This window comes from Lynx rufus, unplaced genomic scaffold (assembly GCF_022079265.1).
Source record: "Lynx rufus isolate CCGP_SWC_20201006 ecotype Redwood Valley unplaced genomic scaffold, mLynRuf1.p SCAF_4, whole genome shotgun sequence".
Taxonomy (NCBI): domain Eukaryota; kingdom Metazoa; phylum Chordata; class Mammalia; order Carnivora; family Felidae; genus Lynx; species Lynx rufus.
Window position 1 is genome coordinate 59181532 of NW_025814856.1, and position 27493 is coordinate 59209024.

The 27493-nt window shown below is 48.1% G+C and overlaps 1 protein-coding gene across 1 annotated transcript in view; it reads right to left on the reverse strand.

Annotated features, from left to right (window-relative positions):
* Nucleotides 1–27493, reverse strand: part of CFAP100 (cilia and flagella associated protein 100) — a 53725-nt gene that overhangs the window by 7799 nt on the left and 18433 nt on the right. Inside the window, exons 4-12 of the mRNA XM_047095322.1 lie at nt 25756–25948; nt 23535–23602; nt 23279–23442; nt 22988–23068; nt 22339–22520; nt 21927–21959; nt 21724–21850; nt 17679–17727; nt 17442–17593 (exon numbers count right to left, since the gene is read on the reverse strand). Of these exons, the coding sequence (XP_046951278.1) occupies nt 17442–17593; nt 17679–17727; nt 21724–21850; nt 21927–21959; nt 22339–22520; nt 22988–23068; nt 23279–23442; nt 23535–23602; nt 25756–25948 (1049 nt within the window). The remainder of the gene's footprint in view (nt 1–17441; nt 17594–17678; nt 17728–21723; nt 21851–21926; nt 21960–22338; nt 22521–22987; nt 23069–23278; nt 23443–23534; nt 23603–25755; nt 25949–27493) is intronic.

Here is a 27493-nt window from a genome sequence, read left to right on the forward strand (position 1 = left end):
GCTCTCACGAACCAGGAGATCATTACCTGAGCCAAAATCAAGAGTCAGATGCTTAACCGACTGAGCCACTCAGGCACTTCTTTTAAAATGTACAATTCGGTAGTTGTCAGATTTGCAACTATCGTCATCATCTCATTTTAGAACATTTTCATCACCCGGAGAAACCCAGTCCCCATTAGCAGTCACTCCCTGTTGTCCACTCCTCCTCCCCCTCCCCCACCGCGTGTCTCTCCTGGACGTCTTGTAAACCTGGAGCCATACATCAGGGGTCTTTGTGTCTGGCTCCTTCATTCAGCAGAATGTTTTCAAAGTGTGGCGTGTGTCAGAACTCTGTTCTATGTTATGATTGCGTGACCGTCCCCTATATGGATGGACCACACTGTGTTGAAATAGACATTTGGGGGGGGGGGGTCCTACCTTTTGACTCCTGGGAATTATGCTGCTGTGAACACTCACACGTTTTTGTGAGGACTTGTTTTCAATTCTCTGGGGCATATATTTAAGAATAGAATTCCAACAATCAAATTTTAAGTGAAATAATAAAGAATAATAAGTAAAGATCTTTCACAGTCATGGCAGACACCGACCATCATGTGTTGGCTGACAGAGGTCTACCCATTGTGGTCAGCTGCATGCAGGTCCCAGTTAGAGAGAGCACATGGACACTGGGCCACTCCCAGCAGTGCCTGGGAGGCCCAGAGGGACCCTGCCACCCCCATGATGATTCTGTGGCTGTCTCCCCATTTGTTGATAGGACCCACGGACATTTTCTCAACTCTAAGCAAACAAAGCATCATGGGCTGCTGGCCCTTTGCCTGCTGCGGGTCCCACGGCCTGTCACATGCACCAGCACAGGGGTGCAGGCTACACTCCCCTGGCTATGGGGTTGAGTGCCGAGGCCAGGAGCTTGTGAGTGTGAGGGTGGTTGAGATGGTCCGGCCAGACGGACCAGCTGGTGGGTGGCCAGAGAGACCACATGCAGCTCATCCCCATCCACCCACCAGGTGCTGGTGGGGCTCATGCAGGTCACCTGGGATGACAGCATAAAGCACCTCCTGGGTGTCAGGCCCAATTTCCCTCCAACCCAGAGTGCCCATCATAGGGATGAGTGCATATGGGGTCAGTGGTACTCCTCCCAAAGGACACGTGACTGCATTCAGTTTTAACTTTTTTTTTTTTCTTAAATACTTTCTTCACTGTCATTGCCTTAACTGCTAAGTGTGATCCTACAGCTGGTACAGTGCTATTTTGCCTTTGCTCTGCGGACGTGGTGGTAGGGTTTTCGTTGTTGTTCTATTTCTTATCAGGGTAACTGGCATAAAAAGATACCTTTTCCCAAATAGTTCTCTTGAAATGTAACACTGTTGGGTCACAATCTTTTCTCAGTGAAATCCCACCAATTGACAGGAATGCAGAGGCATAAGGGACCCACTGCTCAGCAGCGGGCCTCAGACCAGTGTGCACATCACTTGAGTGTTTGTCAGAAGTGCTGATTTTAGGAGCCATTCCAGAGTCTAAAGAGCACTTCACTGTTGGAAGAGTGACCTGGTTTCTTCAACAACTGAACTGCAGGGGGACAACAAGATGGAGAGGGAACCTATAGATCAAAAGGGATTTAACGACACAACCAACTGCAGAGTACGATCTTACTTGGATTCTAATTCAAACCAACAGTTTAAAAACTCCAACCATTTATGGATCATGGATATTCAGTATTAAGGATTACTGTTTTGTTTTTGTTTTTTTTAGATGTGACGATGGTACTGTGGTTACGATAAAGAGCCCATATCTTTTGAGGGAGATCTACTGGAGTACTTACAGATGAAATGATACGTGCCTGGAATTTGGAATAATATGGGAGGCGGAGAAGTCAGTGGGGTCTAGGGAAAAGGAGATCGGCTATGAGGTGATCAGTATTGGAGCTGGTGATGGCCCCTTGGGGACTCATGATACTAGTCTCTCCATTTTTGTACATTTATATGTACGAGATTTTCTTTTTCCTTTTTTAAATTTGTTTATTTAGAGAGAGAGTCTGAGCAGGGGAGGGGCAGAGAGAGAGGGAGACAGAGGATCCCCTACAGGCTCTGTGCTGCCAGCACAGAGCCTGATGTGGGGCTCAAACTCATGAACTGTGAGATCATGACCTGAGCCGAGATCAAGAGTCAGACGCTCCACTGGTTGAGCCACCCAGGTGCCCCTGTATGAGATTTCCTTAGTGGTATTGGGCCGAACTGCAGAAGTTATAAAAAGTTTTTTGAAAGATAGCAAGAAAGACGATCCCTTCATAGATACCTGGGGACATATAGCTAGAAAGTTCACTCCACTGGTATTAAAAAAAGAAAAAAAAGCAAACATCACCAAATATGAATAAGGATCATTCAAAAGAGAAAGTTACCATATTCCTGCAGAAATAGCGGCAAAAAGAACAAAAATAAAATACTTTGAAATAGAGAAAGATGGCAGGGTAGGACCATCAGGAATCTGTGTCCCCACTGGACAGCGATCGCACTGGCAGAATCTGATAAAGCCATTTTGGAACTCTGGAGACTACTAAAGCTTGCAACTTCCAGGGGAAGGCTTGGACGGTAATTGTAGTTAATTTTAGTCCAGCACAGCCTTGGGAATTAGAGTGAGCCTTTTTTTAAGGGCCCTGTTCTCCAAAATAACGGGGGATCTCTGCCCTGATCCCCGATTGGTGCTTCTGACCACAGAGGTATAGGCAAATGGGCAGGCAGCCACTGTTTTAACATTCCGTCATTGTCACAAGTCCACTTGACTTCCAGGGGATTTAAAGGACCAGTGCTCTTTTTCCTCCCTCTATTTTTTTTTTGCCTTTTCCCCCTTGGAGAGCCAGAAATTAAAGACCAAGGACATGTACAAACAACAGCATATATGGGGAAAATTAGACAGTGACCATGCATGCCCAGGGAAAGTCTCAGAAAAGACTAGGTTTACACCTCAGGGTGATTCTCAACACAGAGACTGCCTACAACATTCAAATAAACAAAAACGGTACACCATGGAGTAAGGAGAAAATCTGATTTCCAGAGTTACCACATTATTAGATTCAAATGTTCAGTGTTCCAACAACAAAATCAAGGCAACAAAAAGTATGGCCCATTCAGTGAGGAAAAAAAAATTAACAGAAAATTTCCTCCCAAATCCCTGATGTTAGACATACCACAAAGACTTCAAAACAACTGTCAAAAAAAGATGCTCAAAGATCTAAAAGAAGATATAGAGAAAGTCAAGAAGATGATGTGCAAATAAAATGAAAGTATCAATAAAGAGATAGGAAACGTAAAAAGAAAAAAATTCTGGACCTGATAAGTAACTGAAACGAAATATTCACTAGAGGGATTCAAAGGCTGCTCTGAGCAGGGAGAAGAATCTGTGATCTTGAAGATCGGACAATGGAAACTATCAAGGCTGGGGAACAGGAAGAAAAAGATTGAAAAAAGCAAACAGAGCCTAAGGAATTAGTGGGACACCATCAAGAGAACTAATATATGCATCATGGACGTCCCAGGAGGAGAAGAGAAAAGGGGGAGGAGAGGATTTGAAGAAATGATGGATGAAAACTCTAAAATTGGATGAAAGACATGAAAGACATCGAAAAAGCCTAAGGGACTCCAATAAGAGGAAATCAGAGAGCCCCACACTGAGAGATTATTATTATTATTTTAATTTGTTATTTATTTTTGAGAGAGTGAGTAGGGGAGGGGCAGAGAGAGAGGGAGACACAGAATCCAAGTAGGCTCCAGGCTCCAAACTGTCAGCACAGAGACCAACGTGGGGCTCCAACTCATGAACCATGAGATCATGACCTGAGCCAAGGTCAGACACTTAACCAACTGAACCAGGTGCCCCATAAATGTGGGCAATTTTAAAAGCCAGTATAAATTTTATTTATTTATTTATTTATTTATTTATTTATTTACTTATTTAGAGAGGGTGGGGGAGAGGGCCACAGCGGGAGAGAGAGAATCCCAAGTAGGCTCCATGCTCAGTGCAGAGCCCAGTACAGGGCTCAATCCCAGAACCTTAAAATCATGACCTGAACCAAAATCGAGAGTCAGATGCTCAACTGACTGAGCAACCCAGGGGCCCCTAGAAGCCAGTATAAGTTAACACTGGTTTGAAACTGTACTCTTTGTTTTCCAAATGATCTAAGAGACTAATACATTTAAAGAAAACATAATTATTAGTATAAAGGTAGCATTACTATAACTGTTTGGAGTGTAACTCTGAATCTTGTTTTCTACATAATTTAAGAGACTCTTGCATTTTAAAGAATTTTTAGTTTATGTTTTAGAGCACAGGATGTATAGAGATGTAAGTTTGTGACTTCAGCAGCAAAAAGGATGAAGATGGAACTGTAAAGGAGCAGAGGTTTTGTATGTTACTGAAGTTATGGTGGTAGAGATTCAAATTGAGGTTATTAAATGTAATCCCTGTGGTAACCACAAAGAAAATACCTATAGAATATATAAAAAGGAAATGAGAAAGGCATTTAAACATTTCACTACAAACAATCAACTAAACACAAATAAAACAGTATTGCAGGAGATGGGGGGAAAAACTATAAGGCATACAGTAAACAAAAGGTACAATGACACAAGTACCACCATTTCATCAATTACTTTAAATGTAAATGGATTAAACTCTCTAATCAAAAGACTGAGACTGGCAGAATGGAGAACACATGATTCAACTATATGTTGTCTATAAGAGACTCACTTGAGTTCCAAAGACACAAACCAGTTGAAAGAGAAAGGGCGGGAAAAGATATTCCCTGAAAATAGTAACCAAAACAGAGAATGAGAGTAGCAATACTAATATCAGACATACTTTAAACCAGAAAAGTTTAAAAGAGACAAAGAAGGCATTATATATTAATAAATGTCCACTACACCAAGAAAATACAACAATTATAAACATTTACATGCCTAATGACAGACTATCAAAACATATAAAACAAAAACTGACAGGTGGAAGGGAGAACTAGAATAGTTGGAGACCAATATCCCCCTTGCAATAGTGGAAGAACAAGCAGACAGAAGATAAGGAACAGAGGACTTAAACATTGCAATATACCAACTAGATGTAACAGACATACACAGAAAACTCTACCCAGCAAAGCAACATACACTGTCAAGTGTAAATGGGGTATTTTTCAGGATGTCCCAAATATTAGGGCCACAAATTCAGTTTCAATAGATTTAAAAAGATAGATATCATACAAAGTATCTTTTCTGTTAAAAATCAGATGAAGTTAGAAATTGTTAACGAAAGCAAAACTGGAAAATTTCACAAAGTTGTGGAAATTAAAGAACACTTTTGTAAACAACCAGTGGATCAAAGAAGAAATCATAGGGGTTCCTGGGTGGCTCAGTCGGTTAAGCATCTGACTTTGGCTCAGATCATGATCTCGTGGTTCATGAGTTCGAGCTCCGTGTTGGGCTCTGTGCTGACAGCTTAGAGCCTGGAACCTGCTTCAGATTCTGTGTCTCCCTCTCTCTCTTCCCCTCCCCCACTCATGCTCTGTCTCTCTCAAAAATAAAAAATAAACATTAAGAAAAAAAAGAAATCATAAGGAAATTAGCCAAAAAAAAAAAAATAGAGATGAAGAAACCTGGTAACACAACAGGGCAAAACTTATGGGAAACAGCACAATGTATGGTGCTAAGGGGAAGAATTTATGACTATAAAACTTACATTAAAAAAAGAGAAAGATCTCAGACCAACAATCTAACTTTACAACTTAAGGAACTTCTAGAAAAAGGAGAACAAATTCAACCTGACGCCAGCAAAAGGAAGGAATTAATATAAAAAAAAAGAAAGGAGAAAAACAAAATAAAGAATAGAAAAACAGTTTTTCAAAAAGATCAAAAAAATTGACAAACCCTTAACTTAGATGGACTAAAGAAAAAAAGACTGAAGTTACTAAAATGAGAAATGAAAGTGGGAACATCACTACTGATCCTACAAAAATAAGAAGGATCAGTACCATGAATAGCCATGTGCCTCCAAACTGGACAACCAATGAAATAGACAAATTCCTAGAAACACAAAATCTATCAAGACTAAATCATGTAGAAACAATCTGAATAGGCCTGTAACTAGTAAGGAGATTGAATCAGTAATCAAAAATCTAATATTAATCCTTTTGAAATTTTTCCAAAAGTTGAAGAAGAGGGAACACCTCTGAATTCATTTTATGAGAGCAGCATAAACATGATACCAAAGCTGGTCAAAGGCACTGACAAGAAAAGAAACTATAGACCAACATCTCTTATGAACATTCATGCACAAAATTTAAAATATTAGCGTACAGAATTCAGCCAAATTTGACAAGGATTATACAACACAAGTGAGGCTTACTCCTAAAATGCTAGGAATCAGGATAATATACCACATTAACAGAATGAAGGAAAAAGACCACATGATCATCTCAGCTGGTGCAGAAAAAGGATTTAACAAAACATTAAAAAACAGCAAAATAGGAAAATGGAAACTACCTCCATATAATAAAAGCCATATATGAAAAGCCCACAGCAAACATCATACTCAGTGGTGAAAGACTGAAAGCTGTTCCTCTAAGATCAATAAGCATGGTAAGGATGCCTGCATTCACCACTTCTATTCCACATGGTAGTGGAAGTTTTAGCCAGAGCAACTAAGTAAGAAAAAGAAAGAAAAAGCATCCAAGTTGGAAAAGAAGAAATAAAATAATCTGTTTGAAGATGATGTAAATCAGATGATGCAGATGATGTAACAGATGCAGATGATAGAAAACCCTAAAGACTCCACAACAAAGCTGTTAGAATTAAATAATTTAGTGAAGTAGCAGAATCAGTTGCAGTTGTATACACAAATAATTAAAAATCTGAAAAGGAAAACAAAAGCAGTCCCATTTACAATAAAATAGCATCCCAAAGTTAGAGATAGAAATACTATATACCGCAAAAATAAATTCAAAATGGACGAAAGACCTAAATGTAAGACAGGAGGCCATCAAAATCCTAGAGGAGAAAACAGGCAGCAACCTCTCTGAGCTCGGCTGCAGCAAGTTCTTATTCATGTCTCTGGAGGCAAGGAAAACAAAAGCAAAAATGAACTATTGGGACCTCATCAAAATAAGAAGCTTCTGCACTGCAAAGGAAACAATCAACAAAACTAAAAGGCAACAAACGGAATGAATGAAGATACTTGCAAATGACATATCAGATAAAGGGTTAGTATCCAAAATCTATAAAGAACATACCAAACTCAATACCCCAAAATCAAATAATCCAGTGAAGAAATGGGGAGAAGACATGAATAGACACTTCTCCAAAGAAGACATCCAGATGGCCAACCGACACATGAAAAAATGCTCAACATCACTCATCATCAGGGAAATACAATTCAAAACCACAGTGAGAGACCACCTCACACCTGTCTGAATGGCTAACATTAACAACTCAGGCAACAACAGATGTTGGCATGGATGCGGAAAGAGAGGATCTCTTTGGCACTGCTGGTGAGAATGCAAACTGGTGCAGCCACTCTGGAAAACAGTATGGAGGGTCCTCAAAAAATTAAAAATAGAACTACCCTACAGCCCAGCAATTGCACTACTAGGTATTTATCAAGGGATACAGGTGTGCTGTTTCAAAGGGGCACATGCATCCCAATGTTTATAGCAGGGCCATCATCAATAGCCAAAGTATGGAAAGAGCCCAAATGTCCATTGATGGGTGAATGGATAAAGAAGATGTGGTATTACTCTGCCACCAAAAAGAATGAAATCTTGCCCTTTGTAACAATGTGGATGGAACTAGAGGGTATTATGCTAATTGAAATAAGTCAGTAAGAGGAAGACACATATCATATGATTTCACTCATGTGGAATTTGAGAAACACAACAGATGGGCATAGGGGGAAGGGGAGGAAAAATAAGGTAAAAATAGGGGCAAACCACAAGAGATTCTTAAATACAGAGAACAAACTGAGGGTTGCTAGGGCAGAGGCAGGTGGGGGGTGGCTTAAATGGGTGGTGGGCATTAAGGAGGGCACTCTTCAGGATGAGCACTGGGTGTCAGATGTAAGAGATGAATCCCTGGGTTCTACTCCTGAAGCCAAGACTACACTGTATGTTAGCTAACTTGAATTTAAATAAAAAAGCACCGTAGAAGTAGTGAAAGGCATTTCACTACTCCTACCTGCTAGAGGCAATACAAGAAAAAGAAATACTGTATGTCCCAGCAATTCCACTTTTGGGTATATGCCCAAAGGAATTGAAAACAGTCTTGAAGAAACATTCGTATACCCGTGTTCACGGCAGCATTGTTTGCAATAGCTAAAAATGTAGAAGCAACCCAAGTGTGTATGTTGGATGGATGGATAATAAACAGATTGTGGTCTATTATACAAAATGTGGAATATTATATACAACCTTGAAAAGGAAGGAAAATGGATCAACCTTAAGGACATTAAGTAAAGTAAGCCAGTTACGAAAAGTCAAATATTGTATGATCCCACTTATATGAGGTACTTGGAATAGTCAAAACCTTTTTGACAGCACAGTGGCTTGCCAGGGGCTGAGGGGCAGGAGAATGGAGAGTTATTGGTTAACAAGTTATTGGTTAACAGTTTTACAAGATGAAAAGAGCTGGGGGGCGGGGGTGGATGGTGGGGACGGCTGCACTACGTAAAGGTACATAAATTCGATGTTATGTGGACTTGACCACATTGAAAAAGGAAACGGAATAAAATAGAGACCCCTTTCACCCCACCGAACTCAAAAGCAATGCTCTGCTAGACCCTGGCTGGCATTTAGGAGCTTGGGAGAAACAGGCAACACGCACTTAGTTTTGGTTCCTTATAGGGTACCTGATGTTTCGTTTGTTTTCCTTGTCCGCCTTGGTGTCGTGCCTTCTGCTCACTCTTCAACCCTGCGGGAGGGTGTGCAGTGTGGGTGCCTCTCCCTGAAGTTCGCCTGGCCTTCCAGTACAGGTAGTTTTCATCCGTCACCGTGCTGACTTTTGCTCCTCCCTTCCATGTGTGGCCATCTCCTGAATTCCTTCCACGCGACCCTGGCGTGCCGTCTCCCTGGGGTCCTGTCGCTTCGTCTCCATGTCCTTTCCAACAGAGTTCTGGGAGCTGTCCCCAGCTTAATGTTGTCCCCCTTGCCGACTCAGGTGCTGGCTGCATCCAGTCCTTATTGTGGTCTTAATCCCTTAATCCTTGCTTGCACCCAGGCGTGCCTCTCTGCTTCTTGATATCTGCAGAATCTACATTTACTTGCATGTCTCAAACTCATCCCCTTAATGAATGCATTTTCTCGTGTTTCTGGTGACATTTTCCTGTTCGCTTGTCCTTCAGGCTCCAGGTCAGGGCAAGTCCAGCACCAAGGACTTCAGATGAGTTGTGCCACTTTGATTGTGTGTCCAGATGGAGCCTGGGCAAGAGGCAAAGGTGCAGGCTGGTCTTCCCCTGGGCCGTGGGGTCTCACTTCCATGTCTGAGGGGCAGCCATGGTGGCAGGTGCCTAGCAAGACTGCTAAGACTCAGCCCACACACGGTCTTGCCTCAGCCAGAGGTCAGCGCTGGCAAGTGCTTTCTGAAGCTTGCGGTGCCTTGTGTGTTGCTGGCCTCGCTGTGGCGGTTCCGGCTGCTGCAAGGCTGACCCTCACCCCCACCTCTGGCTCACTGCAGCTTTTAGGTGTCTGGGGGTTCTTCTGGGTTCCTTCCTGCTTATTTTCTGACCTCCTGGTTGGGCTGGTTTCTCCAGGAGGAAGGTTTGCATGGTTTCCAGGAAGGGATTCTGGCTTCGTTTCTCTTTTCTTGAATCTAGGGGGGGTTGGTCTTCCTCTCACTTGAGTGGCTCTGCTCGCCTTCTCCTGGGTCCCATCACCTCTGTGCTGTCTGGCTGCTGGAAATGAGGAGCTCACACTGGTGATCAGGCTCTGCAGCTTTCCTCAGGCTGTCCCGGGGTGTTTGTGCTCCCTTCTGCATCCATGGGTCCGTTTTCTGGGGCTGGGCTCCTCTTGGCCCTCACTGGAGGGACTGTAGAGTGAGCATCTCAAACAAATCGCAGCAAGGCAGGCAGAGAATGGGGCTGGGACACAGTACACAAAATTCAAGGAAGTGCTCACCTTTGGGGTCACACATGCACCTCCCTAAAATGTTATGTTCTGGGTGCCTTGCCCACCTCACCCCAGTCCTCCCTGGCCAAGAATGAATGATGCTGTTCTCTCAACCAAGGAGGCAGGAGATGGCCCGTCCTACAGCCCTTATGTACCTAGTCAATGTAGACAGGTGAGTGATAAAGACAGCCTTAAAAGGTCCTACATTAAAAAAAAAAGTCTGGGGTGCCTGGGCGGCTTAGTTGGTTAAGTGTCTGACTTCAGCTCAGGTCATGATCTCACGGTTCATGGGTTCAAGCCCTATGTCGGGCTCTGTGCTGACAGCTCAGAGCCTGGAACCTGCTTCGGATTTTGTGTCTTCCTCTCCCTCTCTGCCCCTCTCCTGCTCATGTCATGATCCGTCTCCCAAAAATAAATAAACATTAAAAAAATCCTATGTTTGCCAAAAAATATTATTGAGGTTTAATTTACTTATCAGAAAATGCACCCATTTTATGTGCCAACTGATGAGATTTGACAAATTTAAACACCTATGTAAGGACCAGCATAATCAGGACATAGAACCTTTTCATTACCCCAAAAGTTTCCTCATGCCCCTTTGTATCAACTCCCTCCCCTTCCCTAGCCACGGGCATCCAATGGGCTGATGTCGCCATTCATTTTTTTCCCTTATGAGATGGACCTTAGTGACACCTGTCTTCTCAAAGTTACCCACAGCCTTGAATGTGGGCTGGCCCCAGTGGCTTGCTTCTAACCAATTCAATGTGGGACTGGATGTGACTTCTGAGATTAGGTTACATAAGATCGTGACTTCCATCTTGCTTGCAGACTCTCTGGTGGCTTTTCAGCTTGCGCACTTTGAAGAAACAAGCTGCCTTTTCAGAGACCTCATGTGGCAAGAGACGGAGAGTGTCCTTTGGCCTCCAGCCAGCAAGGAATCCAATCCTGCCAACAGCCACATGGGTGAGTTTGGAAGCGGCTCTTTCCCCAAGTGCAGTCGTGGGATGGCCACAGCCCAGCTACCACCTGGACAGCAATCCGTGAGAGGCCCCACAGCAGAGGAGTCAGCCCAACTGGCCAGATTCCCAGCCCACAGAAAGGGTGAAATAATATATGTGTTACAGTAAGCCAAGTTTTGGGATGGTTTGTTACGCAGCAACCGTTAACCAATACCTGGTTCTGGCACTTCAAATGAATAATATAGTAGGTCATCTTTGGCGCCTGGCTTCTCTTCCTCAGCATAATGTTTGTGACGTTCATCCACGTTGTTGCCACGTTGTCTTAATACTTTGTTCTTTTCTTCTTGCTGAATAGATTTCTATGGTGTGTATGGCCCCCTTACATGTCCATGCCTAATCCCAGGACACTGTGGATATAGTATATGACTTGGCAAGGGAGAACCAAGGCTGCACATAGAGTTAAGGTTGCAAACTAGCAAACCTGGAGCTGGGGAGATGATCTTGGATTGCCCAGGCGGGCCCAGGGTCATCACAAGGGTCCTCAGAAATGGAAGGAGGAGGCAGGAACGAGGGTCAGGGGTGACACGGTGTGAGAAGCCTCGGCTGGCATTGCTGGTTTGAAAATGGAAGGGGCCCGGGTGGCCTCCGGAAGATAGAAAAGGTAACAAAAGGATCTCCCTTTCAGCCTCCAGAGAGGAACAAAGTCCTGCCGATGCCTTGATGGTAGCCCAGTGAGGCCCACTTTGGAACTCTGGCCTCTCTCTGTGAGGGAGTAAACTGTGCAGTCCTTTGCTACAGCAGCAGTAATGGTTTGTCCACTTCCCTGCTGTGGGCACGTGTGCTGTTTCTAGTTCCTGCCTATCATGAAGAACTTTGCAGTGAGGAATTCTGGGATTTTTTTTTTTTTTTGGACATTTTCTCTAACACGGCCCCTCTTCCTTCCAGTGTTGGAACAGACTCTTCGTTTACTGTTGTATATATTTGAAACAAAAATTAAAAAAATTTTTTTTAATGTTTATTCATTTTTGAGAGACAGAGAGAGACAGAGCATGGCGGGGAAGGGCAGAGAGGGGGAGACACAGAATCTGAAACAGGCTTCAGGCTGTCAGCACAGAGCCCGACGCGGGGCTCAAACTCACAGACCTGAGCTGAAGTTGGATGCTCAACCGACTGAGCCACCCAGGAGCCCCGAAACAAAATTTTTTAATGTTTATTTTATGTTTGAGAGAGACAGAGCACGAGCAGGGGAGGGACAGAGAGAAGAGGGACACACAGACTCTGAAGCAGGCTTCAGGCTCCAAGCTGTCAGCACAGAGCCCGATGTGGGGCTCGAACTCACGAACCATGAGATCATGACCTGAGCTGAAGTCAGACGCTTAACCGACTGAGCCACCTAGGTGCCCCTGTATATATTTTTTAGTAGAGACTTCGTCTTTAAAAGCAAAATGAACAGAAGGTACAGAGAGTTCCCAAATATCCTCTCCTTCCACCTGCCTCCCCCACCGCCGACATACATTTGTTACAATCGGTAAACCCACACCGACACATCATTATCACCCGAAGTCCACAGTTTCCATGGGGGTTCACTCTTAGTGTCGTACAGTCCATGGATTTAGACAAATGTATAAGGACATGTAATCATGGTGTCACACAGACTTGTTTCATTGCCCTAAAAATCCTCTGTGCTCCACTCACTCATCCCTCCCCCCGCCCCCCAACCCCTGGCAACCCCTGGTCCTTTTATCATCTCCATAGTTATCCTTTTCCGGGATGTCCTATAGCTGGGATCACTCAGTTGTCACCTTTCAGACTGGCTTCTTTCACTTAGTAATACGTATGCTTTCAAGGTTCCTCCATGTTTTTTCGTGGCTTCGTAGCTCATTTCTTTTCAGCACTGAACGATATGCTATCTGGGTGTACTGAGTTTGTTTATCTGTTTACTTACTGAAGGGCATCTCAGTTGCTTACAAGTTTTGGCAATTATGAATAAAGCTGCCACAAACGACCACATGTGGGTTTTGTGTGGACATAAGTTTTTGACTCCTTTGGGTAAATACCAAGAAGCGAGACTGCTGGATCGTTTAGCTTTGTAAGGAACTGCCAGACTGTCTTCTAAGGTGGCTGCGCCATTTTGCATTCCCTCCAACGACCAAGGGAGTTCCCATTGCTCCGCATCCTCACCAGCGTTTGGTGCTGTCAGTCTTTTAGATTTTGTCCATTTTAGTAGGTGTATATTGCAGTATCTTCTTGTTTTAAGTTGCAATTCCTTAAGACATCTGATGTCGAACATCTTTTCATATGTTTATTTGCCTTCTCTATATCTTCTTGATGATGAAGTGTTGTTCAGGTGTTGGGCCCATTTTTAAACCAGGTTGTTCATTTTCTTCTTCTTTTGTTTTTAATGTTTATTTATTTTTGACAGGGAGAGAGAGCACAAGTGGCGGAGGGGCAGAGAGAGAAGGAGACACAGAATGTGAAGCAGGTTCCAGGCTCTGAGCTGTCAGCACAGAGCCCGATGCGGGGCTCAAACTCACGAACCGTGAGACCATGACCTGAGCCGAAGTCAGACCCCCAACCAAGTGAGCCACCCAGGCACCCCGTTCGTTTTCTTATTGTTAAATTTTAAGAGTTCTTTGTATAGTTTGGAGATGTTTATCAGATATGTATTTCACAAATATTTTCTCCCAGCCTATGGCTGGTCTTCTCAGTTCTGACATTGTCTTTCATAAAGCAGAAATTTTAATGTCGATGAAATCCAGCTTATCAATTCTTTCTTTCATGGATTGTCACTTTGGTATTGTATTGAAAAACCACCATACCCAAGATCATCTAGATTTGCTCCTATGTTACCTTCTGGGAGTTTTATGGTTTTACATTTTACACTTAGGTCAACGATCCATTTTAAGTTAGTATTTTATTAACAGTGTCAAGTCCGTGCCTAGATTCATTTTTTGCATGTGGACGTCTGGTCGTCCCAGCACCACTTGTTGCAAAGTATCTTTGCTCCACCGTATTGCCTCTGCTCCTTTGTCAGAGATCGGCTGACAGATTTGGATGGGTTTGTTTCTGAGCTACTCTATTCTGTTCCACTGAATTATTTGCCAGTAGCACAGGTTTTGATTACTGTAGCTTTACAGTAAGCCTTGAACTCGGGTAGTGTGAGTCCTCCAACTTTTTTCTTCTCCTTTAAAAATGTGTTAGCTATTCTGGGTCTTTTGCCTCTCTGTGTAAACTTTAGAATCAGTTTGTCGATATTGACAAAATAACTTGCTGGCCTTTTGACTGGGACTGTGTTAAATCTATAGATCAAGTTGGGAGGAACTGGTATCTTGACAGTATTGAACCTTCTTACCTATAAAGGTGAAGCATCTGTTTAATTCTTTGATCCATCATCAGATTTTTATATTTTTCCTCATATACATCTTGTACATGTTTTGTTAGATTTGCAAGCATTTCTTTTTTGAGGGTGCTGATGAAAATGGTATTATTGTGTTTTCAATCTCAAATTCCACTTGTTTATTGCTAGTACATAGGAAATGAAGTTTTTTATAGGGGCCTTGTATTCTGTAACGTTGCTAGAATGGCTTACCAGTCTAGGAGTTTTTTGTTGATACTTTGAGATTTTCTATGTAGATGATCATGTCATGTGCCAACAAAGTTTTATTTCTTTCTTCCCCATCTGTATTTACGCATTCCTCACTTTTCTAAGCTTCATATTAGGTCACTCTCCTTTTCAATGAAAGGAAAGACCTGCATTAGTACCTGTTTTTGCTAACTGAAAGAAAATGGCAGAGGATTTTCACTTTTATGAAAAAAAGCAAGAAGTGACAATAGTGTTCAGCGTCTGTTGTGCAGTGAGCCATTCTGGAGGCAGCGAGACTGGCCCTGCCAAGCTCCTTCCCTGGGAACTATATTCAGCATCTCAGCGTCAAGCCGCCATAGCTTTGAACCGTGTCTTTGCACATCTGTGCTTTACCTCTTTTTCATGCATCTATTAGCAAGAGGTGTCCTAAGGTACCGGAAAAGCCCAGGAGAGATTATTTTTCACATCTGGGAACACAAAGAAAATTTTCCATATAAATTAATGGTAATTGCTCCTTTGCTTTACACTATTTTGGCTTATGAAAGGTTTTATAGGGACGTTCTACTCTGATAACAGGGGAAACCTGTACCTCTATTTCCTTTTCTTGTCTTATTGCATTAGCTGGGACTCCCAGTAAGATGTTGGAAATGAATGGTGAGAAGACATCCTTGCTTTATTCCTGATCTTAGCAAGAAGGCTTCAAGTGTAAGTTAGCAGTAGGGTTTTTGTAGATGTCCTTTTATCAAGTCAGGAAGTCCTCCTCTATTCCTAGTTTATTGAGAGCTTTTACTATGAATTTGTGTTAGATTTTTATCAAGTGTTTTTTTCTGCATCTATTGATATAATCATGTGATTTTTCCTCTTTAGCTTGTTGATGTGTTGGATTACACTAATTGATTTTCAAATGTTGAAACAGCCTTGCGTACCTGGGAAAAATCCCATGTGGTCATGATCTATAATTCTTCTTATACATTGTTCAATTCAATTTGCTAATATTTTGTTGAGGATTTTTACATCTGTGTCCATGACAAATACTGGTCTGTGGTAGTCTTTTCTTCTAATGTCTTTGCCTGGTTTTGGAATTGAGTTAATGCTGGTCTTACAGAATGAGTTAGTATTCCCTGTTGGGACGCCTGGGTGGCTCAGTCGGTTAAGTATCCAACTTCGGCTCAGGTCATGATCTCACACTTTGTGAGTTTGAGCCCCACGTTGGGCTCTGTGCTGACAGCTTGGAGCCTGGAGCCTGCTTCAGATTCTGTGTCTCCCTCTCTCTCTATCCCTCCCCTGCTCATGCTCTGTCTCTCAAAAATAATAAACATTTAAAAAAATTTAAAAAAAGAAAAAAAAAGTATTCCCTGTTTCTATCAACTGGAAGAGATTGTAGAGAATTGGTAAAATTTTTTTTCTTAAATGTTTGGTAGAATTTTCCAGTACACCCATCCGGGTCTGCTGCTTTCTGTTTTACAGGTTATTAATTGTTGATTCAATTTCCTTAATAGATAGGCCTATTCAGATTATTTGTGGCATATATTTTTATTTTTTATTACTTAAAAAAATTTTTTTAATGTTTAGTTTTGAGAGAGAGAGAGAGTGCTCATGCAAGCGAGCTGCATATATTTTAAAAATATATATTTCTCAGAGAGAGGGGGCTGGATTCATGGAAGTTAATGTCTACAGGCTATGACTCTTCTGGAAATAAAGTGTTGGTACTCAGGGATGGCTGAGAAGGCTACAGACCAGTGAGGGGACAGCATCTCTGGGATTCTGCTACGCATGCATGTGTGTGTGTCCTCTCGCCAGGTTCCTGGAAACTGGGAGGCTGCCTGCGTCTCCCCAGCTCATCTCCCCCTCTGTCTCTGCTACCCTCAGCTTTCTGGGAAACACGATCTCGCCCGAGAACCAGCAGTTTCACAGCACCTGCAGGAGATTCTCCGCGGCAGAACATGGGCCAACAAAACATGCATACTCAAGATCATGGCTCCCTGTGGGGCATCCGAGTCTTGGGTGGGCTTCTTCCTTACTTCTTCGCACCTGCTTTCCCTCTGCCCAGAACCCTCTACCACCAGATCTCTGTGCAGCTTCCCATCGCTCAGGAAGAGCCTGGTTCAAGTGACACTTTCCCTGGGAGCCTCCCCTGTCCCCCTCCTATCTGCCACCACCCCTACTTCAGCCTCCCTCTCGTATCATTGTCTGTGTTCCTCTTGCACATGTCAGTATCTCCACGTCCAATCCGTGAGCCCGTCTGCCTGTCTCTGTCAAATGTCAGCTCCATGAGGTAGAGTCTGGCCTTATCCTTGGAGAGCCTAGACCTGGGCCTGACCCAGAACGGGTGCTCAGTCAGTGTTTGGGTATGAAGGGATGATTCCTCACTTCTGACAGGCCTGATACAGCCCAGCCCTTCTGGGCCTGGCATCAGCAGAATGCACCTGGACGGGGGAGGGAGGGCGGGGCGGGGGTGTCCTTCCTTGAAGCCTCCCTCTGACTTGCAGGCTGCTCCAAGGGAGGGGACCAGCCCCATGTGGCTCCACCCACCTGACCTCTTCCCACCCCCCAGCCCCTCTGCCCAAAAGGACATGCCCTGTCCCCAGAATCAGGCTTCCTGTGGAGCTTTCCAGAAAACTAAAGCTAGGGCAGGGCCAGGGCCCTGGATGGGGAAGGTGGGGGGCTGCCATAGCCCAATTCCCAGTGGCATCCCAGGGTCCCAGGATGACAGCCAAGGCCGGAAGCTTCCCCTGCCCCGCCCGGTCGGCCCCAGCAGGAGACCTACATGCGGATCTGGGTGTTTTTCAGGGTGCAGTTCAGATCCTCCAGGGTCTCCTCCATCTCCTGCGTGTTCTGGATGAGCGACAGGTTCTGCTCCTCTAGCTTCGTGAAGATGTCCAGGAGCTGCTGGGGCTCCGTGAAGTATAGGTCCAGCTCCTGCAACCAGAGCCATGCGTGTGGGCTGGCCGGTCGGTGCAGGGGGGCCGGATTCCGCAGCCCCACCCGGAGCGTGGCCACTGACCTCCCCGTCGCTGCCTGAGTCCTCAGTCATAGTGGTGGTAGAGTCTGACCTGCAGAGAGATGCAGGGTCAGGACAGCAGTGACCTGGTGCACAGAGATGGTGGTCATCTTCTCCCGCCCCAGCGGTGAAGCCGTCTGGAGTCACCAGGGCACCTCCCTGCTCCCTATGTCCTCGTCCCCTCCTTCACCCCGCCAGCTGACCAGGCAGGGGCACTAGCCCTCATCTTGGCCCCACAATGGTCACTCAGCAGTCAGGGGACTGTTTCAAATTCAGTTCATGTCACTTCAGACAGAATAAAACTCAGCCCCCTCCCTGGAACCTGCTGCCCAGGGCCCCTGCTGCCCCCCTCGCCTCCTTCTCCTCCTGAAGTTCCCCTGCTCCTGCCTTACCCGCCCTCTTTCTGTCTCTCCGGGTGCTGACCTACCTCAGGGCCTTTGCACCCACTGCCACTGCTAGGGTTGCCCCTCATTGACCATTCTTCTTCTTCTTCTTTTTTTAATGTTTATTTATTATTATTTTTTAAAATTTTATTTTATTCTTTTTTTACGTTTTTTCATTTTTGAGACAGAGACAGAGCATGAATGGGGGAAGGTCAAAGAGAGAGGGAGACAGAATCTGAAACAGGCTCCAGGCTCTGAGCTGTCAGCCCAGAGCCCGACGCAGGGCTCAAACTCATGGACCACGAGATCATGACCTGAGCCGAAGTTGGATGCCCAACCCACTGAGCCACCCAGGTGCCCCTTTAATGTTTATTTTTGAGAGAGAGAGAGCGAGCAGAGTAGGGACAGAGATAGAGACACAGAATCCAGCCTCTGAGCTGTCAGCACAGAACCTGACACAGGGCTCACACTCATGAGCTGTGAAATCATGATCTGAGCCGAGGTCGGATGCTTAACCGACTGAACCACCCAGGCACCCCTACCTTCGAGGAGCCACCTTCAGGGCCTTTTCTGTCCACCTCCCCTATCTAGATATGGCCTTGGCACTTGTCCTTAATGGTCCCACTGGGCTATCCTGTGACACAGTACCTCTGATGGACCCTGAGCACCCCACAGGGGCGGGGGCTCTCCCAGACCCTCGGGGGTACTGGAAAAATCGTGGGCTTTGAGCACTCAGCATGGGCCTTGGAAGGCCCTGCTGGATGGGACCCAACCTCAAATGACTTCCAAACCTGCTCTCATCGCCCCTCCTGGCCTGCTTCGGCCTGGGCCCCTGCCCTCAAGGCGCAGGTTCTACTGGCTGAGAAGCAGGTGGGGCAGGCTTCTAGCTCGAGGAGCCTGGGCTCCACCCCTAGGAACCTGGGCTGAGGCTCATGTGACTCCAGGCTCTGACCCACCTGACATGGGGAGGTGATAAGTGCAGGGCTCTGTGGGAGCCCTGAGGGGGAACCCTGGAGGGCTTCTCAGAGGAAGGGCCACAGGAACAACCAAATCACTCACCAGGCCTGTACCTCACACCAAACACATTGATGTCCCTCTGGCAAATGAGGAACATGGGGCTTTGAGAACTAGCCACTTGCCCCATGTCACCTGCAGGGCACTGCTGGCCCATAAGGTGCCTGAGAATCTGCCTCCAGATGGATGTAGTCTGGGGGGTAGGCTGGACTTTAGCTCCCACTTGCGCTCTCAGCTGAGTGCCTTCTGCAGCCCACAACCTGCTCAACTGTACTCAGTGACCCTGGTCACACGGCTAATAGATGGAGGGACCCAGAATAGTGTGATCCTAGACCTCTAGTCTGAGGGACTGCCCCAACATGGGGCCTGGATGGTGGGAGCTCCAGGGCTGAGGGCAGTCCCGGTAGAGAAAGCATGCAGAGTTAAACCCCCGGAGCCTCTGTTCAACACCGAACTGTAAACAACAGCTCCCACCGGCTGGGGTTGCAGGGATAAAAGTGAACCCGAGGCATGTGCCTGGCCCACTAACGGTGGCCAGTCTTCTTCACAACGCAGGACCATGACACATCAAGATGAAAGTGAGCTTGGAAACCGGTAGCACTCAGGTCCCCTTCCTGCCTGACAAGCATCAGCTGGGGGACATGGGAGGTTGCGTAGTGAGAACAAACATGTAAGGGGGGTCATCGGCATAGGGGCATGGCCCTCAGGAGCAGGTAGGGGACGGAAGCATGAGAGAGGGTTGCCAGGCTGTCATAGAGGAGGAAGGACAGAGGCTGGTACACCTAAGGGATGAGAGAAGATACAAAGGAGAGGGGTGGGGAGGCTGAGCCCCTGGGGCCACCTCCATACTGTTTTCCAGAGTGGCTGCACCAGCCATGCAAAAGGGTTCCTCTTTCTCCGCATCCTCGCCAACATGTGTTGTTGCCCGAGTTGTTAATGTTAGCCATTCTGACAGGTGTGAGGTGGTATTGCATTTAAAAACTACCATTTCTGGGAATGCAGTATGGAGGTTCCTCAAAAAATGAAAAATGGAACTGCCCTACGACCCAGCAATGGCACTCCTAGGTATTTATCCACGGGGTACAGGTGTGCTGTTTTGAAGGGGCACATGCACCCCAATGTTTACAGCAGCACTATCAACAAGAGCCAAAGTATGGAAAGAGCCCAAATGCCCATCGACGGATGAATGGATAAAGAAGATGTGGTTATACAGATACAATGGAGTATTACTCGGCAAACAAAAAGAATGAAATCTCGCCATCTGCAACTACGTGGATGGAACTGGAGGGTATTATGTTAAGCGAAATTAGAGAAAGACAAAAATCATAGGACTTCACTCATATGAGGACTTTGAGAGACAAAACAGATGAATATAAGGAAAAGGAAGCAAAAATAATATAAAAACAGGGAAGGGGACAAAACATAAGAGACTCATAAATACGGAGAACAAACTGAGGGTTACTGGAGGGGGTGTGGGAGGAGGGATGGACTAAATGGGTAAGGGGCACTAAGGGATCTACTCCTGAAATCATTGTTGCACCATATGCTAACTAATTTGGATGTAAATTAAAAAAAAATAAAATTAAAAAAAAAACAAAAAAACTACCATTTCAGTGGCCTCATCTCCTGATCTGTTTGTCAAGACACTCTCTTTTATTTTTTAAACGTTTATTTATTTTGAGAGAGAGAGGCCGAGAGAGAGCACAGGGGAGAGGCAGAGAAAGAGGGAGACAGAGAATCCCAAGCAGTTTCCGCACGGTACGTGCGGAGTCAATCCCAGGACTGTGAGATCACGACCTAAGTCCAGATCAAGAGTCGGATGCTCAACCGACTGAACCACCCAGGCATCCCAAGTTATTATGGTTATTATGAAATAACCATGCCAGAATACCGAGAATGGAAGGGACCTACGATAGCCGGATCTGAACAGGACGTGGCAGGGCAGCCGGAACTCTCTTGCCTGTTGGCTGGAGCGTATAATGTAGCAGCCATGGCAGGTCTTTGGCAGAAGCCGCTAAAGCTAAGCATCTACTCGCCTCGTGAACCAGCACTCCCACTCTTGTTTCCAACAAAAATACTCATGCAAAGAGTGCTCCAACATAAAAGTACCGGAATGTTTGCAGCAGCTCTAATCAAAATAGCCAAGAATTGGGAACAACCCAAAAGGCCACCAATCGGACCTGGAGAGTGGGGCTTCGTGCGGTGGGGCACTAGGCGGCGACCGCCAACAACGCCTGCTTCTGCGCACGATCACGCAGGCATGCAGCAGAGACAGGCCAGGCCCAGAGAGCATTTCATGTAAAAACCCAGACTCTGGCTTCTCTTAAAAGGCTCTGACGCTCCCTGCACCCACTTGCTTGCCTGCATCCTTTTATATTTGACTGTCTCGTTTTAGCACCCAAGTGGGCCACCCCAGACAGAAGGTTACCAAATCGGACAGAAATAAAACGGTTTAGAAAACACCTCGATCTTGGGGCTTGAGTCAGACTATACACCCTTCAAGCTGGGAACAGCCCCCTCGTCATGGTCTCACCCTTCCCGGAGAGGCTGGGCTTGTCCTAGGCACCCCTGGCCTGGAGCCACTTGGGAGCAGTCCCCAGTGGGCCCCAGCCACTACCCCAGCCTCCTTGCCCTACCCCAGACCCACTCACCCTTTGGCGTTCAGCCCGCTATACACACTGGCCTGGCTTCTATGCTGGAGGTTCAGGGTGTTGGATGAGATCTGCCCCAGCTGCGCCACCTGCAGGAACTTCCAGGACTTCTTTGGGCCCTGCCCCTCTGGAGGAAACAGAAGGATGGTTTTCACATGCCCCAGCCCGGGGCAGGGCCCCTCCAGCTTGCGCCAGCCACGTACCTCTGGAGCCTGTCTTGCCCTTGGTCCCTGGTCCTACAGGAAACAAGGGAGGGGTTTCGGATGGCTTCCACTGGAGCAAGGCCTTCAGCAATACTGCTTGAGGGCACAGGGTTCCCTGGGGCCCTCCCAACAGTTTCAGAAAGGGCCCCCACAGTTTCAGGGCCCCCACACAGTTTTAGGGCCCCCGCAGTTTCAGAAAGACCTACAAGGGAGGAAAGCCCCTTGGGTCTGAGTTAGAGATGGCCCTGTCTTCCCTGAGGGAATGTGTGGGCCCTAAGGGGCAGCTGCTGCCCCTGGCTGGGGCTTTACAGGCACGGAAGGGGCCCAGCCTGTGGTCTGGACACCTCCAAGGCCACTGCCAGCAGGGCACAGGGTCTGGGTGGACCCAGGGAACTACCTTCTTTCCTGTTACCTTTGTCCCGGATCGTGGAGTGTAAAGTGTTCTCTATGGGGGGCTCAGTGACCTCCTTGGCCTTTTTGAGAGCCAAACGCTTCTCCTCCCTCTCTTCCAACCACTCCTTGGGCGACAGCTTGTACAGAAAGTCCTTGTAGGCCTTGTAATGCTGCAAAGTGTCTTCAAATTTGGAGATCTCGCTGGATTGGGGAGGGGGAGGGGAGGTCAGCTTCCTCCTCGTGGGGAGACCCCTCCAGAGGGAACTGCCTCTGCAGCCTGGGTAAGCCCAGAGTGATCCTGGCTCTCCTGGGGACAGGTGTGCCTGGGAGAGGACACCGGCCTGCTGGGGACCGACGTGGGTCACACCTCCACAGGTATAACCCTCTGTGACTTTGGACTTGCAGCTGACCCTGGGGACCCTGGTCTCCAAGTGAGCCTGCCTCCTGGTGCTGTGGCCTTGGGAAAGTCACTGGATCTCTCTTGGCCCCTGTCACCTCCTCTGTAAAATGTGCAGCTGCGTCCCGCAGGGCTTTGAGTCCCTGAACCACTTAGGTTTGAGAGGCAAAGCCACGAGGTCTGCCCTGCGTGGGGGCTTCTTTTGGCTGGGGGCAAATGACAGAGGGAAGTGGCGGCAGGCCAACCTCAGTGGCTTGCCCTCCACGCTCACCTTTTGATGTTCATGATCTGGGTGGTCAGGTCCCGGATTTCCAAGATCTTCTCCACCTTTGCTTTCGTCTCCTTCTCAGCCCTGGAAGTGGGGATGGGGATGGGGGCAGGGGGCCAGTCGCAAAACTGTTAAAGGGGGCATATACACCGCCCTGGGGCGGGGCGGTGGGTGGGGGGAGCTGCCAGGGTCAGGTGGTGGGGGGAGGGGAGGGGGGGCAGGCGGGCTGCAGGCTAGCGTGGGAGCAGGTGCTCAGGCCCCACGAGCACTGGGGGGCCCTCCGTGTGGGCTCACGCTTTCAGGGCCTGCACCGAGCTCCGATCATTCTCCCGGAGGAACTCCTCGAACAGGGCGGCGTCATTCTCCAGGGACCTTTCTGCCCGCTCCAGCTCTGCCTCCTCCTTGGTCACCAGCAGCTCCAGCCGCTGGATCTCCTGCTGCTTCATGTCCAGGGCGTACTGAGGGCCACCAGAGTGGGAGTCACACCCCTCACTGGGACAGCCCCCCGCCCGCCCCCCCCCCCCCCCACGCACAGCACAGCTGGGCCAACCTGGATGCGGAACATCTGGCGCTTCTGGTTGATGTAGTTGTTCAGGTTATCAGATTCCATCTTTTTTTCTGCAAAGAGAGGAGAGGGGCGGGGTGGGCAGGGTGAGAGAGACCCAGACCGGCCGGGATACCTCTCCAGGCACCTGCTCTGCTGTGAGGCCCAGGTTGTTACGGGGACTCTGGGAGACTGGGCTCCGTCTCTAGCAACAGGAGAGGAGGCTCTGTGAATATATCACACTCTCCACTGCTGGAGATCGGGCCAGGTGGGAAGTCCTTTCCTGAGTCTGGCCTGAGCCTCTCCTGCCGTAGTACTCTTTTCACCTGGAGTGAGACTCTGGACAGCCCTGCCCAGGAAGTTTCACCCAGCTGCACCTAATAATGAAAGACCTATTGGGCCAGGAACTGCAAAGGGATGGGGAGAGAAAAACAGGGCAGCATGATCTCTATTTGGGGTGCTCTAAGTCCCCAGGATCCAGTTTAGATAGTAGCTACGATGAGGGAGCATAAGGCAAGCTGATAGGCTGCAAACCCCCCCTCCCACCCCCCGCCCAGGCGGCCCAAGAACAAAGGAAAGGGGAAAAACAAATGGTTAACTGATAGAGCATCACAGTCCTTTGGGACCTAAGTCTCCGTTACCCCTCCATAGCGATGTGGGAAACAAAGGCAGAAGGAAATGGCAGAACTAAATTTCCTTATAACCTGCCGCCCATTGACAGATACTTGAGGCGGGCAGAGTAAGTTTCTCCAGGAGCTGTCTTACTTCTACTGCTTTGCTAGAGGTAAAAACAACCTTAGCTTGACACTAGCTAGGCCTCCAGTATCCTGTGAGTCTTCTTTAGCTCATGAAAATCTCACTGGAAACTTCGCTGGCTTCTACCTCCTCCAGTGTCTCCTCATGGTCCCCGGGCAGCTCTTCCTGCCCACAGGTCCTATCCCCGTGCTTCAAGAAAATCACCCTTTTGCACCAAAGACGTCTTCAACAATTCTTTCTTGGTCTTTGGTTCCGGGCCGCACGGGCCCCAAAAACCCTCATCAGCTAGGTCTACACACCAGGCGGGAAGCCAGCGGGAGAAAGTTAAGGTGGGCCCCTGTAAGACCTTCTGGAGCAAAAGCAGAGGGCAAAGGGCCACGGGATCCTCTTTCCCTGGTCTTTCTGGAGAGGAAAGCCCAGAGACGTCCTGAATTTGGAGAGACCAGGAGCCAAGGAAAGGACAGCAGAGCCATGTGACTCTCTGCCTCATCTCTTAAACCCTCTCCGTTCCAGAAGACCCTAGTGTGGTGTAGGAGTGGTGTTTCAAGCCTAGAAGCCTGGCAGAGACCCAGCTGGGCCTCTGCCTCCCTGGCCCATCTTGTGGGAAGGCCCTTCCCTCAAGGAGACCCAGGTCCTCACTGCAAGTCAAATCTGGGATACCGACAGGTCTGGTGCCTAAACCTGCTGGGTCCAGTCTTCCCACTGAGACCAGCTTCCTCTCCCAGATCTTGGAATGGAGGGTAGAGACCAAAAGGAAAAACGTGCAGTTCTGTGTCTCTTCATGCAGAGCTCGGCACACATAATGTCAAAGTGAGCTCAGGGGCTTTGTTCCCCCATATAACAAGCCACGGGGTCAGGGGGTAGAGGCTGGGGGGTCTCGGATTAATATTCACATTCAGTACACCAGTTGGGTTCCAGGACTCTATCATCTGGGCTGGTAGAGTATTAATGCTGGGTCATAAAATTAATAACAGCTCTCTCTCTCTCTCTCTCTCACACACACACACACACACACACACACACAGGACTTCCGTGTAGCATCTAAAGACGCTGAATCCCACAACCCACGAGGTCGCCACTGTCATCAGACCGGAGAGGAAACTGCCGTGCAGAGGAGGTGAACACCTGGCCCAGGATGGCGAGGGCATTCAGTGCTGAAGCTGACATCTGAACCCAGGGAACCTGGTTCCAGACTGATGCTCTTTCCCTCCACCATATTAAGGGACTATATTTTATATGGGCGCAATCTGCCTTCACGTGCACGGGAACCTTCCGAATGCAAGCAACGTTGGGATTCAAAGGCTTTTAGATTGGCAGTCCGGCTGGAATCCATCCCTGTGATGGAGGGAGGCGGGGTCAGACACAGAAACGACCCTCCTTCCCCACTGCACGGGAGCCCTGCCTCTCCAAGCACTTGAACAGCACTGCGCGAGCCCCGAGGTCAAGACCCAACGCTGGGGAAGGGGGCCACCTTTGGTCATGGAGAGCTTCCACGCCGTGTCGTCGTGGAAGGCGCGCAGCCGCTCCGCCTCGGCGCGCACCTCCTGGTCCTGCATCTCGTCCTCCAGCTGCAGCTCGCGACGCAGGCTCGTGTGCTTGGCCAACACTTTGGACGCGTAGGTCATCTTTTGGTGCATCCGCAGCGTCTTCTTCTGCTCCCGCTCCTGTTGGGCGGGGTCGGCCGGGATCGGGCGGGGCCGGCCACCACTTCCACCCCCTCCCCCACCGCGCCTGGGACCAGCGTCCTCCCATCGGCGGCGACGCCTTGTCCCTGGGTCGCACAGCCTTGAGGGGACGCGCATGCGGCGCGGGGAGGTGAAGGGGGAATTGGCCGGGGGGCGCACTTGGGTCAGGGTGGGGGTGCACTTGGCGGGGCTGAGGATTGCTGCGCGCAGAGGGGGCTGCGGAGCTGTGTGCCTGGGAAAACGCTCCTGGGGGCTCTGAGCACAGCTCCCGGGGTGAGAGGGCAGTGGGGCTGAGAGCGGGGGGTTAAGGGCGAGGTGGGGGTGGGGTTGCCAGATTAAGTACAGGATGCCGAGCCAGGTTTGCATTCCAGGTCAGTAGTGCAGGGACATACTCACTAAGCGATGGTTCCTCCTGAAATTCATTCACACTATTCTCATATTCTCAAATTGTGATTTGCTAAATCGGACACACCGAAGGTTCCGGGAAGCTAGATCTTGTGAGTTTCCAAAAGAAACTCGAAATCCCGAGTTTGGTCTGCAAGCTCGGTAGTCAGAGCTGGCAGCGGCGGGCAGGTCGCAGGGGATCTGCTCCTCTCCACCCACCCTGGCCTCCAACCTGCCCCAGCGGTTGCTCCCGTCCGGTTGCTCAGCGTTGCTCCCGTCCCTGAGCCCTCAGCTTGGGGGGACCCCAGGATGGCGTGGGGATGGGGGCTTTTCTTCCCTGAGGACTAGTGCAGGCCAAAGGCCCCCTCAGGGGAGCCCAGCCCTTCTTGCAGCCCAAGCCCTGGGGGTTCTCCACATCCTTCCATGGCCCAGGCACCTCAGCCTGCAGGATCAGACAGGTCTGCACAAATCCTCTTCTCTTCATCTGTCCTTTCCCCAGGGCTGCCAGGTGCAGCAATGAATGCAGCCTCTTTAGAAAGCTGCTTAGGGAAACCACATCTGTGGTGGGACCCAGCCCGAGGCCCCTAGATTGGACCTCCGTGTAGCAAAGCTGGGGAAATATCACCTAGATTCCCAGTGGCAGAGGGTCTGCACTTAGAAGAAACTGGGCAGCTGCTTGGGGTCAATGTGACATTGGGGGGGCTCTGCTGGGGTGTGGGATTGAGGGGGGAGGGCTGTGCTGGGGGGGACGGGTGCCATGTTTGGGGGGTTTAGGAAGAAGGCAGAAGCGACCGTGGAAGCAGGGCCAGGCTGGGAAGAGATAATCCTGCCCTGGAAGAAGGTCTCTAAGTCCGTCAGAGAAAGTTGTGTGTGTTTCTGCTGTATTTGCCCACTTGGAGGCCTCGCAGAAGTGTGTGCTGCTCGGTGTGGCTTTGTGGGAGTGTCTCCTTCCAGGGCATGAGTGGGTGCACAGCATGGCAGCAGGATGGGGAAAACACTGATGGTGGCCCCCACAGAGCTTCTAGGCGGTTGGTGGGGCAGGGAGGTCTGAGTAGGGGCTGGAAAACGTGCATTTCTTTTTGTGTCTTTGGTTGGGGTCTCGGCCGGAGCCAGTTCTCAGAGGAATCTCAGATACTGAGC